Source organism: Leptosomus discolor, chromosome 9 (assembly GCF_034619465.1).
Source record: "Leptosomus discolor isolate bLepDis1 chromosome 9, bLepDis1.hap2, whole genome shotgun sequence".
In the NCBI taxonomy this organism is placed as follows: Eukaryota; Metazoa; Chordata; class Aves; order Leptosomiformes; family Leptosomidae; genus Leptosomus; species Leptosomus discolor.
In genome coordinates, this window is record NC_141399.1 from 29,450,273 (window position 1) to 29,463,500 (window position 13,228).

General features: G+C 46.5%; 1 protein-coding gene across 1 annotated transcript in view; it reads right to left on the reverse strand.

Annotated features, from left to right (window-relative positions):
* HS6ST2 (heparan sulfate 6-O-sulfotransferase 2) overlaps positions 1–12,978 on the reverse strand; it is a 136,869-nt gene extending 123,891 nt beyond the window's left edge. The window contains exon 1 of the mRNA XM_086469908.1: positions 12,467–12,978. Within this exon, the coding sequence (XP_086326034.1) occupies positions 12,467–12,978 (512 nt within the window). The remainder of the gene's footprint in view (positions 1–12,466) is intronic.
* Positions 12,979–13,228: the final 250 nt, after the last annotated feature.

Below are 13,228 nucleotides of genomic sequence, written 5' to 3' on the forward strand. Positions count from 1 at the left end.
GAATTTCACTTATCTTGACAGAACTTTACATGACATTAAATACTTTTACTGTAAGGGAAAAAAATAAAGGATGATACTGTACTTCATACCCATAACTCTTCTGTGAATACACAGGTTTATTGCAGGAAGCAATTCACCTTCATGACTGCAGGTGATCCATGAGGAAAAGCAGAAGTAAAGCTGTCCTGCTAACTCCAGGAAAACAACATGATGGGAAAGCAAAAACAGCCCTTTAGACAAGAAGTAAGAGAGCCTTAGACTCCTTTAAAAAGCCTACATTTGCAGTTTCCAAAGTATAGTTAATTTGCAACATTTAATAGACAAGTTGTCATCAGCCTTAAACCTCAATTTCCAGACCTCAGCTGTACCTGGGAGAGCAGTAGGATGGGCTGAGCACACAATCAAATCCTCCAGCACGACTGCTGAGCCACTGCGGCCAAGGCAGAGAATCTGCTTATATATTTCACAAATAACTGGATCCTTCTATAATCCAGGCTTTGAGAAATTTTTATCTCACCACAAGCTCAGCTATTCTTAAGTCCTTTCTGTATTTTTTTTCCTCTGTGCTGCCTGATACACTGACCAATTTTATAAAAGGGATTGTCTGACAGGAGGTCCAGATTCAGGTCAGATGGAGCTGGCCTTTTGGATATGCTCTCCCAGATGCTGGTGGAGAAGAGGACTGAAACTCCCCTTTTCCCTTACATCCTCAAACCAAACCTGCCCAGGAAAGGCATCTATTCCTATAGCCTTCTCCTGCAGAGGCCTGGCTGTTATGCAGTCTGAAACAGCTGCTGCTTGTGGTTCTCCAGGTCCCGAACCCAAACCTGCTATACTAACGAGGATGGACATCGTCACATGGACGCATCAACTTACCCAAGCTGTAACAGGGAATCTCAATTTTCACTTGTCTCAGCAAGTCTCTAGACCCTACACCCTCTGCTTGTCCTGGTGCAGATGCAACTGCAGCACTGACGAGTTCCAAGTTGTAAGAAAAGGAGAATTACAGCAGGGAAAGCTGGCATCCCAAACAAGAGCAAGGACACATGAAACTTCACCACCCCATGGTAATAAAAAGGTGCTCACGCCATTAGACTGACCCCTATTCTGCAAAGCACTTAGCAATACATTTAAACACTTTAAGTATACGTTTAAGCAATATAAGTACTTTTGTCCACACAACAGTGTTTAGGCTTGACAAGATATAGTTTGTGTGCATCCTAAACCTAGTGATGCACAACCTGCTTCTGATCCCTTCTCCAGCAATATCAGCAGTGTTCTCAGTGATGTGTCTTTGGTTAACTGTCCCAATAGATACATTTAAAAAGATTTAGGGCAGATTTTTCCAAAAGTTATATTGCACCAAACCTCAGGTCCAACGCACTTAGCTGTGCTCGACAGACAAGGACAGTTATTCACACACTTTTGTCTTTGCAAGTTCAGTAATCCAAATATAGGGAAGTGCTCATGCATTTCCTGTGCAACTTTTTCCGCTGACTGTATTTCTAGCAAAATTGCAACTTCTTCTTCCATGTGGTAGCATGTTGAATATGCCACAAAACACTGGGTGATAAGACAGCTTGCAGAACTATTCCCCAGTCAAAATGCATCCCTAGCCATCGCCTTCTTGTTCAGCTGTTCTGCATCACTGCTAGCAAGCTGCGATCTCCAAACTCCAGCAGGTATTATCAGCTGAACCTCAGCACTACCCCATAAATCTAACACGGTGAGGAAGTTGCCTCAATCCATAAAAATTCTGGGATTGCTCATATTCCAACCCAGAATGCTGCTGACATTCAAAATGCAACTATCAGCATGGAAAGTGAGCCAAGAACTTCTCAGGAGATGCAGCTGCAGGTGCAACTACTCTTTTCAATTGTTTTCTCTGCCTCTCCTCTAGAAACAGGATGAAAAAAGGCATTTATAACTCTACTTTGCAAAATGCTTCAGTTATATTCAAGAACGTGGGCTCACCTGGGGTCTATGTGACCTGTTCTGACTGATTTAAATGGCTATATAGGATAGTTCTGCAAACTAATAGTGTTCAAGAGACATAAGGAACTGACTACAGCCTCTCTTAGGTCTCTGCTACCACTGCCTTCTGACAGTCTAGTCCTCTCCACTCTGAGCAGATGCAGCCTTAATAGTCACCCATTGCAATCAGACAAAGCAAAAGCTTCAAGCAGACCAGCAATGTTTCACTCCTACTGACTTTGGTCAGGACATCTGCTATTACACACCCAATGTCTCCTATTTAGGAAAGCAGGTCCTAGCTTTTCTCACCATGCTTTTCTATGAGCTAGAGCACAATGCTCACAGAGATACCTTTAGGGCATGCGTAGATCATAGTTCAGGACAACTATCCCAAGCTTCTGATCTTCCCAAGTTGTTCCTTCCAAAGAGTGATGCCAAAGACTGCTTCATCCATGAAAGGCAGTGAAAACTAGATCTCGCAAGAGCTCTGGCTTGGAAGCACCAAGCAGTGTGATCACACACCAGCAGCTATGCAGTCAGGGAGCCTTCCTCTTCGCTTCCTGGGAAGAGAAGGAACAACACAGCCCCCAGAAGACACCAGCATGGGGCAGCGTACATGGCAGGCTGGAGTCACCTGCCATTACAGCACGCTGGGTTTAGATTTAAAAACTACAGATTCCCTGAACTCAAACTAAACACTTAAAAATATTTCCAGTGTCTCTACCTAAGATTAGTCATGTATAGGCAGCAGAGCTACTATATGCATTCAGGCCAGGAAATCAAACGTCCTTTATGCTACATACAACAGAAAGACATCCTGACGCAAAGAGCTGAATTATGTAGACAAAGCAGAGGCCAGAGGAAGAGGACAGGCATGGTGATGGAGACAGGACTCATCCCAGGTGTAAAGTCCTGGTTTCTCAAATCCCACTCACATGTTTAGCCACCACTTTTCTCCCATGCAGACCACAGCCAAGACAACAGACCTCAGCAACAACCCACTGCCAGAAAGCCAAACAACTGACCTTTAAGTCAGCTTTACTTGGAAGCCAAAACTCTACTCCACATTTTATTGACCTAAAGTTACTGGAAATCACCAAAATAACAAAAAAACAACCCCACAACTATTGAAGTTTCAGCTAAAGATGCAGTTTGGAAAAGAGAAAACATAATGGGGAGACCATGCCAACACAAAAGCTTTTTCTCTTACCAGTGCCTGACTTGCAGCACACAAGAATTGAAGGGATTAAAGCCTAATTTACGCCATGTTTTCGCAAGTCACTCAGCTGTCATCAGGCAGACGCATCCTGTTGCATCTGACATTTTCTTGAGTGCTTTTGTCTTACTTCTCCATGCTACCACTCTACTGATTAAATCCAACACCCCCACAGGAAAACAAACAGCTCTGTGAAAGGCAGAAGCCACACAGCCATCTTCCTCCCCGTCTATAGTTGGTGACATCAGTTCCAGAAGGAACAAAGTCTGCCACTCTTCTGGGAGCACCACAAGGACAGATGCCTCCACCCACATCCAGCCCCATTTAAATCCTCCATGGGAAACAAGTACCACGGGAGGAAGACTCCCGCAGCACCTCTCCTATCAAGATGAGTTAGCTGCTGCCAAAAAAAGGGCAAAAGTTAGTACCTGCTAGGTTTTGCTCAAGCAGGACACAAGCGCATTCTGAATAACTTTCTCTGAACCCACAGGAGGAAGAAAAAAAAAAAAAAAAAAAAAAAAAAATCACACACAACAAAACCTCAGAATGACTTGGGATTGCTCCAGGGAATAGCTTTCCCACAGGCAAAAGGAAATGCTCTCCCCTCAGTTACCCTGAAAAAGCAACTCTCAAAAGCAGTTTCTCTGGCTTTGACCAAGGAAACATTGTTTTTCTTAATAGGGGGGTTAAAACATCCTTTACTCTGAACACAAGGAAGCTTGGAGAAAATAATCAGTCACAGAGAGTGCTTTACTCACTTGATTAGGGCATTTGCTGAAGAATCCCACAGTTCAAATAGCAGTCTGAATGAGCAGATTCCCACTGCTGGGAGCCTTGCAATGTTTTAACCTATACAACACAAAATGGGTGAAGGAAGAACTGATCTTCCAGCTCGGACCTTCGAGAGCATCAAAACTTCATAGTCCTTTTGATTATGGGAAATTAGAAGCATTTGCTACAAGGATCACATGAAAGGCATAGTCTTCTTCATGCTTTTATGGAGATGTGCAAAATCATTTAATGCTGTAAGATTATCTCCCTCATAGCTGCATATATTTAGTTATACCACATCAAAAGTTTGGCTCCTTCGGAGCTGGATAAGCAGCTGAGAACCAAGAAGTAACACAATTTGGGTCTCAGCCCTAATGGATCTTATGTCTTTAAAGACTAATGATTTTTTCCAAGACTAAATAAACAGAGATTTCACTCAAAGCTGTGTATAAGCAATATCTTAAATGGATTCTGTCTTTAAAAGCATGAATAGCAGAGGAAGAAGGCTGAAGTCAGGGAAGAGGAAAAAAAGCTGGTGCCAAATGCTACTCATTCAAAAACATTAGCTTGTTGTATGCATACACATGCTACCCACCCAGAGATACCTGAGGAGATGGAAACAGCAACAGTAAGTCATGTCACCAATACACTTTTTATTTCAACAAAACACACCCCACTGGATGTTAAACACAGGTCTCACCCAACGAAAACATGTTGAAGGAATTGTATGTTCACTGTTTACATCAGCAATATGAACTTAAATACAAAAAAACAGATTGCTTTGGCTTCTTAGTCTCACATTAGCAAGTGCAATTATCTTTCATTAATTTTATAGTGTTCACAGTAGAAATTAAATCATTTCTTCATGTCTGTTAAGAAAAACTTTACTGTGTTAATTATTCATAAATACCAAAGTCTGCTACTTATTACTCATCACAAACATGATTCATTTCACTAATGCCTGAACAATTCAGTGCTACCCTATTAGTCCCAGAACACACTGTACAATTGCCAGCATCAGCAAATCAATCACAAACAATAATCCACGCTCAGTCTCCAGTGCCAGCTGCCAAGGAAGAAGAGGAGGAGGAAGAAGGCAGGAGCAGCACTGCCTCCATCCTCCCATATTAAAACACCATCCTATATCTCCTGTCCTGGTCAGCTTTGCTTCCATCCAAGATGCTGCAAACTCCAACAGGTACTGCTTGGGCGAGCATCCCAGCCTCAAACTGGGAGCAGGGAACCGGGCTCCTGAGGGAGGAAGGCAGCATCTGGGGATGCTCCATCGCTTTGCTTCTCTGCAGGTTTACATCTGGGCAGGCAGCTGCCCAGTAATGGGAATTAGCAGACTGAGACATGGAGGGGAAATTAATCCTCACAAGTATGTAAGAAGCCTACAAGGGTAATTCCAAAAAAGGCTGAGAGTCACAAGGGCTGCGTGGACACAGTAATCCCCACAGAGCAAAACAAAGCCCATACACCATTTCTGCAGCTAAGTGGTTAAAGAAGGAATTACCCAGAGTTTTCCATCCTGGCCAGGCTGCTCAGCAAGGCCAGAGTCAGACCAGCGCTGCGACTGCACAACAGATTGGACATTAGGGGGAGGGGAAAGGGGGACCAAAAAGTTACTACAGCAATAAAATATGCTCAGATCTGATGGAGTTATAGATTTTTATACTGTTTCTTCAGTCATTTTAAAAAACAAAACTGGCCACATCAAAAAGGTCTCTTAAAGTTTCATCAAATTACAAATACATTTTTTTTTTCCCCCCATAATAAAGTCAAGAAATCATCAGTACCTTCGGCACAATTCTCCCCTCCTTATAATCAGTCGGCGCTCGCGGGGGGCAGCCAGGGCACACAGACAGGGTGAGCCCCAGTGGACTCCTGCCCTCGCACAGCTCCCAGAGGCATCTGGGACTCTGCAGCACTTCTCAAGATCCGCGTCCTCTCACAAAGATCCATTCCCGCATCCCATTTTCAGCCATGTATTAATTATTTTGCTTTCTAGCAAGTTACGTGCACTAATTTGGGCTGATGCCATACAGAAACGCTGCCTTTATTATTACGGTTGTGGAGAAAGTAAATTAATGCAAAGGATTGCACACTGAGGCCTAATCCATTTGAGGTAAATCAATGCATTGCACATTTAAATTGCTCTGCTTTCCTTCAGAAAAGTACATTGAAGTGATTCATTAGGCACTGAACTGTTCACAAAAAACAGACCAATTCTCTTAGGCATGCCGGTGCATCTCTGCTAGTTAAATTTAAAAAGCAATCAAATCTACTAATAAGTCATTTTTGCTGACATTTACATCAGTAGAGAACACGATTCCTGACAATTCAGATTAAATAAATGAGGGACAAATTAATCTCAGTTAATATGCCTTGAAACTGATGCTCAACTTGTTAAACTCAAAATTTGTCTTTTAATAACAATAAATAACCTATTGGTGATGCCTGACTTCCAAGTGTCTTTACACAACCTTTATTAAAGCTAAAATAGTTATGAAGAGGGATCACAAGGTACAATCTGTGTCTATTTTAATACAGTCAAAGCATGTATTTATAGTTTCATTTTAATATTTATAAATTCCCAGAAAAAAAACTAGCAGAAAGGCACCTTTTCAAAAAAAAAGTAATCATGTCTTAGCACAACAGCACACCATGCCACAGTGTTCATATTCCCACTTTTTTCTTTAAGGAGGATCAACTCAGGCAACAAATGGAATAAACAGTGCAAGGGGTAATGCCTGTGCCTCATTTCTTGCTGTACTGCAATCACTGGAATTTATTTTTGCAACAATTAACATCTTCTCTTTACCCACAGAAAAAAATTCTCCAAATTTAAAATAAAAGGCAGTAGGAAACATAGACTTTTAAATAACTAAAAGTCAATTTGCACTTTATTAAAGATTTAGAAGAGAACCAAAGAGACCTAATACAGAAAATGATTTTTTAATCCCTTTAAGAAGTCCACCATTTAATCTGCAAAACCAGCGATATCAATTTAGAGAATATTACAAGTCCTGTAGTCCAAACTTAAAGACATGAACTTAAGTTTATAACCTAGACTTTCAAGGTCAGGCCCTGTAATGGGATTAGGTGAAGGAATCACTTGTACTTATGAAAATAATACCCTGCCCTTCCCCTCAAAGCCCCTTTTTTGCTCTGCAGCCTGGACCAAAAAGCTTCCAGCGCCCAAAAACCAGACCCAGGTTTGGTCCCACCAGGTGCCAGTGGGGAAATTCAGCTGCTGCAGACACATATTCACAGGTAGTGAGGTAATATTCACCGCATATCTCATCCTACAGCTGCCACCATACCAAAACGAGCAGGGTCAGTAGGAAATCCCGCTGATAAATGAAGTGGCACAGAGTCACTCCGACCTGGCAGCATCTCTGCAAACACTCCATTACTTTTTTTTTTTTTTTTTGCTTTATAATTGTTGCAGAGTTTTTCCTGGGGAATTTCACCAATGTGTATTTCAAGGGCAGGCAGGCACTCTCCCAGTGCTCTGGCCAGAACCCAAGTTACAGCAAGTCACCCCATCTGCTCGTTCACAGCCTCCAGCCCAGCCATGCTGGTCCCCCTCTCTCCCTGAGCAGCAACCCCTGGCCAGGCTTCACCCTCAAAGCAGCAGCTCTGAGGGATCCCATCCTTGGAAATCTGGCCTGCTTCACCAGCATCCACACATTTTAAGTTATCCACCTCCTGCCAAAGCCTTTAGTATCCACCTCGAGCCTCAGGGCGCCGTGGGACTCTACAGCATCTCTCCTGCCTACAAAAGGTTTAGGGCCAATTTACAGAGCTTAACTATTCGCCAAATTCCACCACTACAGGTGAAAAAACGGAGCTCAACCCCTTGCATAGCTATAGATCACCTTTGCTGTTTCAATGGCAGCTGTTGAGTAGGCCTCTCCCCAACAAGCAAACCCCGCCAAGTGATTTTTCCCTCCCTGGCAGCATTACGTGATTTTGTTACTGCTCAAGACAGAAGCAGCTTACTGGGAAAACCCATGTGTACAGCCCAGCCTGCTCCAGGAAGATCCCAGCTCACAGTAGGGCTGATGGCAACACTTGCTGCAGCAAAGCCACCCTCTTCCCAGGGCTCTGCCAGTAGTCCAGCTTGTGAGAAGTCAGGCACACCACAGCAGACCACAGAGCGGATGAGATTTGCAGATGTAAATCCCACCACGTTTCCAAAAGCATGAAGATTAATCTGTTCAGCCAACAGAGCCACACACAGTAAATACTTCCAGTTTGCTGGGAAATGTTTCACACATCTTTTCTTTAGATTTTCATAAGACTTAATTTGGAAGGGTGTAACTAACACATAGGGACAAGACAAGAACACCCATGCATTGCCAGGGGCTTCTGTCCCACTTCACAACAACATGGTGCCGGCATCAGGCCTCCCAAAAGCCAGTAGGCACCCACCCCTGGTCCTGGTCCAACAGGCTTGTACCAGCAGCGTAAAATTTCTTCCAGTCTCAGACTTTCTGGCTCCAGAGGCAGTTCTGCAAGCTCATTCTCCTCTCAATGAAGAGCATCTCTGACCTTTAACACTAGCCAGGAGGGACACCAAATAACGTCCAACCTTCACCCATAGCCATGTCTCTCACCCAATAAGGGTACGAAGCCATGACACCACTTAAGAACACAGGTATCTGTATTTGCTCCCATGTCTCATTACATTTTCCAGTCTAACCCCAAGGCCTTTTGTTTCTTGCAACAGTGCCATTGGATTTATTGCTATAGACAAGTTCAGTAGATACTTCCCATAATAATTAGCCAGAGCAGAGTGAAATCTCAGTTCTGTGATGCTCTCACACACAGTTACTTTGGATCCTGCCTCCATTCAGCATGCCAAAAGCTTCGAGGCTTCCACAATCAATCAAGTGACCCAAGTAAGTCACTCATGAGTAGGAAAAGGCACATTTCTCCTTTCTCACCACCAATGCCAAGAGGCTGAAACAACCCCCTCCTTTCTGCCATCACCATGAGCACATTCCATCAACCTCCCAAGCAGCAAATCCAGAGTACTCAAAGCATCAGCTGTGCCTGCACCTTCCCCTTCCCTCTCCTGAGATTTCCGGATGCCTCTCCCCACACCCAGAAGTTCATGTTCCTCCAGGGCAAGGAAGGAGACAAGAGAGATCCATTTAGCTACTTACTTCATAAGTAAGGCCACCACTACAGAGCAATGCAAGTTTTGGGAACTTACATGCTTATAGACAGGAAAGCACCATTGTGTTAAAACCAAAAAAAAAAAAAAAACCACAAAAAACCCCCATCACAACAGCCCTCCTGAGTATTCCTAGGGCTCCAATGCAGGAATCTGCCCTTCAATCTGCAGTTCCCAAAGAAAACAGGCAGACTAGTGATGAGGTTAAGGGCAGAGGATGAATGCTGCAGGCAACTAGGTTCTTCATGGGCACACCCTCCAGGCTGATCCCATCAGATCATATCACAGTGATATGCTGTACCTAGAGCTGAGCATTACAAGGTGCAGGACAGGGTATCCTCCAGACTAACAAAGGCTCAACTTTTAAACAAAAGGACCCTGCAGAACAGCCCAGCTAATCACCAATCTGACAATAAGACTCTCCATGCCCCTCAAGGCAAAACTCTGTGCAAAATAATCACACACAGGTGCAAGCGAAAAACTTTGCTGGAATAAGGACCACTCATTTGGCTATTCCCAGACAAGGCTACACAGCCCAAAGGCAGTAACTACAGAATCCATTATGCAGCTGCCAAGCAGTTCAAATCACTCTTACAGCAGTCTCATTTTTTAATCACCCTGATTATAAATGCAGGAATTCCCACCCTGGCCAAGCCAAGCTTCACTTCAGGAAACTGTCCTCTGCTCCTGACAAAATCCTGCTCCCTGCCCTGACAACACTCCCCAAATAGGGTTCGAGCTCCTCTAAGTTGCTCCCTCGCTCTCTCAGGATCTGTACACCAGGGCTGTGCTGTTCCTTCCCTCCCCATCAGCACTAATCCAGCACACACCACCCAGGACAGTCAGGCTTCCTCCCAAAAACCCCAGCACAGGAACAGCCAGGCTGGCCCCACTCAGAGCCAGCAAGGCTCCTCCACTCAAGATATCTTTACCCCACACCTTCTGCTCCTCTGAAAGCACCTATTATCTGTCCAGAAAGTGCTTAGATTAGAGTACATTACTGGCATCAGGAACAGGTGCTAACTAACTACTTGTCCACTGAAGGTTGCTAAATCAAGAATACAAAATAAAATGAAAGACAAGGTATTACAATGGGCAGGAAGACATGAAGGGAGTATTGTTCGTTTAAGAACAACTTCTCTTCCTGTATTTTTAAACATTTAGAAGTTGCAGTGCAAATAATTGCTTGTCAAGACATTACTTGGGAGAATAACTGTAGCTATTAAGCAAGCAATGTAATGAGATTATTAAAAATACAACATAATTTTGAAGCCTTTGAGAGTGCAGACCTCTACCTAACAAAAAATCATCACAGCTTCATTTTCATCCCTCTCTCCCAGCTTCAATCCCAAGTCACAAGTCCTAGTGACCTGTCAGAGGTCAGCTATGACAACATACATTGTTTTCCGGATGAGGAACCATCACTTCGAACTCTTGGGCAGGTACACAAAACAATTCTGTTTTGACTCAGAAAAGCATGTTTGGTAACCCAACAAGAAAAAAAAAAAAACAACCCACAAAGCCAAAAGCTACAGACAAAAACTCAGCTCTCGAAGCCTGGCGTTCCCTTCTGCCTAAGGTGGTGGGTTCAGGACAAGGACTATCGCCATGTTTTGGAGGGCATGACTAACTCCGAGCACAGACAGACCTGTCTCTGGGGAAGAAAGGGAATCCCTGCCCCACAGCTACAACTCTGCAGGCCAGACCCATCTCTGGGGAAAAAGGAAGAAAGATCACTGGAAGCTGTTCAGCAAAAGAGAGCACACGTTATGCAATTTCCATTTCTGCTGACAAACAACATGTTTATTTTACCTGTCCTATAAATTACTAGCTTGCAAGGCTCAGCAGCCTGAAACCAGTAAGCTAATTGACCCACAGGGCAAGGAATTGGTTCCTGATGTTTCCAAATGGGATATCACAAAAACAAGGCAATTAAATTTTAAAGCAGTAGGGAAAACAAAAGAGCAGGAATCACAATAGCCAAGTCTCATAAAGAGCTGCGTCTTGGGTAGAGGAAGATAATGATGCTAACCATTTTTCTACTAGATGGCAGTGTAGTGTCACAGTACATAAAAGGAATTCTAGAAAGAAATTGCTCTCTATTTCAAGCGAATCTGTGCTTAGACTTGACTTCAGATAGCATGATATATAACAGTACCCTCATTGTAAGGGGATCTGCCATTAGTCAAACAGCACAATAGGAGTGATACCCTAGTTTCTAGTTTCCCAGCGAAGCAATGTGAAAAGACACCAAAACCCTGATCTGTTCTGCTACACAGTGCAGCTGTATGCCCAGCCGTGGACAAGCTACCCAGCCTGTTACAACTGAAGGTAGGCTGTAATCAAACAGCTCCAGGAGCAGAGGAAGCAGGTCCTTGCTGCTCAGGACAAGCAGACAGCTGGACTTCCGAAAGGCAGGGGGAGCATTTAGAAAACCATCTAGCGATGGTCAGGCGAGGTTAGCAACTTCAAAGGAAGGTGCAGGGATGAAGAGAGAGCAGCGTCACTAAAATTCAAAACGCAAACAGAAAATAAACAAGGTTAGGGCTGAAGAACAATGCAAATATTTGCAGGTAGTTCAGCCACAAGAGTAACCTTTACGTTACAAGGCTGCCATCCGCATAAGCTAAACTTCAGATGTAACAAGATACGGCGGCTCACGAACCCTCCTAAAACCAGCATTAATTCCTAGCACACACAGGAGCTACAGCATGTGTACCCGGGGAGCTTAGTACAACGAGGTGATTTGCCAGAGATGGAAGAGCTCTGGGGGAAGACTGCAGGCAGCTGGCGGACCCTCGCTTCTGTGCCAGCCGTGGAAGAGCCGCACCGGGGGGTCCCCGAGCCGTGGGGCTGCCAGGCCTGTTCGGTGTGACCGTGCACCATGCTCACTGCTGCTAGGGACCGGGCTCCGTAACTCCCGGGCTTTCCCCGCCAGCAGCTACAATCGCGACAGCCTGAGGGGCATCGTCTAAAACACTTAACTCGCAGCAGAGCGGGGGTCAGGTTTTGTTCGCACCTCAGAGCTCAAGGCACGCTGCACCCACCACGGCAGCCCCGGGCCGGTTCGTCTCCCGGAGTTCTCACTGCACTCCGGTCTGCAGCCTGCTCTGTGCCGGGGTGCTCGGTACCGACCAAGCTCACAACCCCCTCCCCCCCGTCACCGCAGCAGCATCCCCGCCACGACTGCGCCCAGCGGGTCCATCGCCCATCCCGCCGCCGCCGCACCGGAGCCCTGCCACCACCGCAAGCCGGGGAAGGATCGGGGTCCACGGGAAGACCCCCGGGGAAGGCCCGGGGCTCCCGCACGGCCTCACCTGGAGGGCCGGAGCCGCACCTCCTTCTTGCTGTCCACCACGGAAGGGACGCAGTTGGTGAGCTCGGTCCAGTCGGCGTGCAGCCCGCAGCTCCAGCCAGTGGAGAAGCGGGAGAAGAGCCAGGTCTCCCGCTTGCCGGGCCGGTGGCAGGTGCACTTCTTCTGCCCGGCGCGGCACTCGCAGGGCTGCTCCAGCTGGATGTTGCGGACCAGGTGCCGGCCGAAGGTGGTACCGCCCGTCTTCTGGATGTGCAGGAAGACGATCAGGTCGTCCCCCTTGATGTTGAAGTCCACCCGCCGCAGCAAGTCGCCGGCGGAGAAATTGAAACGGGGAACAAAACGCGCCGGCGTCTCGTCCTCCGCTCGGTACGGGTCGGCAGCGGCGGCGGGGCTGAGGGCGCGGAGCCGCAGGAGCTGGCACTCGGTGCCCGGGCAGACGTACTGCAGCACGATCACGGCGAAAAGGAAAAGCATCACCAGCGCCAGCAGCACCTTGTGGGACCGGTCCTCCATCGTCGCCGGGAACGCCGCGCATCGCCGCCGCCGCCGCTCACCACCACCACCACCGCCGCCGCCGCCGCAGCAGCCGCCGCCACCGCGGGGGGCCGCCCCGGCCGCGCTCCGCCGCCATCGCCCCGCCACCGCCGCTGACGGCCCTTCCCGGCAGCCTCCGCGCCGCCGCCCCTCAGAGCGGCCCCGCTCCGCCTCGCCCCGCCTCCGCTCCGCCCTCACCCGGCGGGCCACGCCCCCTCCGGCGGGACCG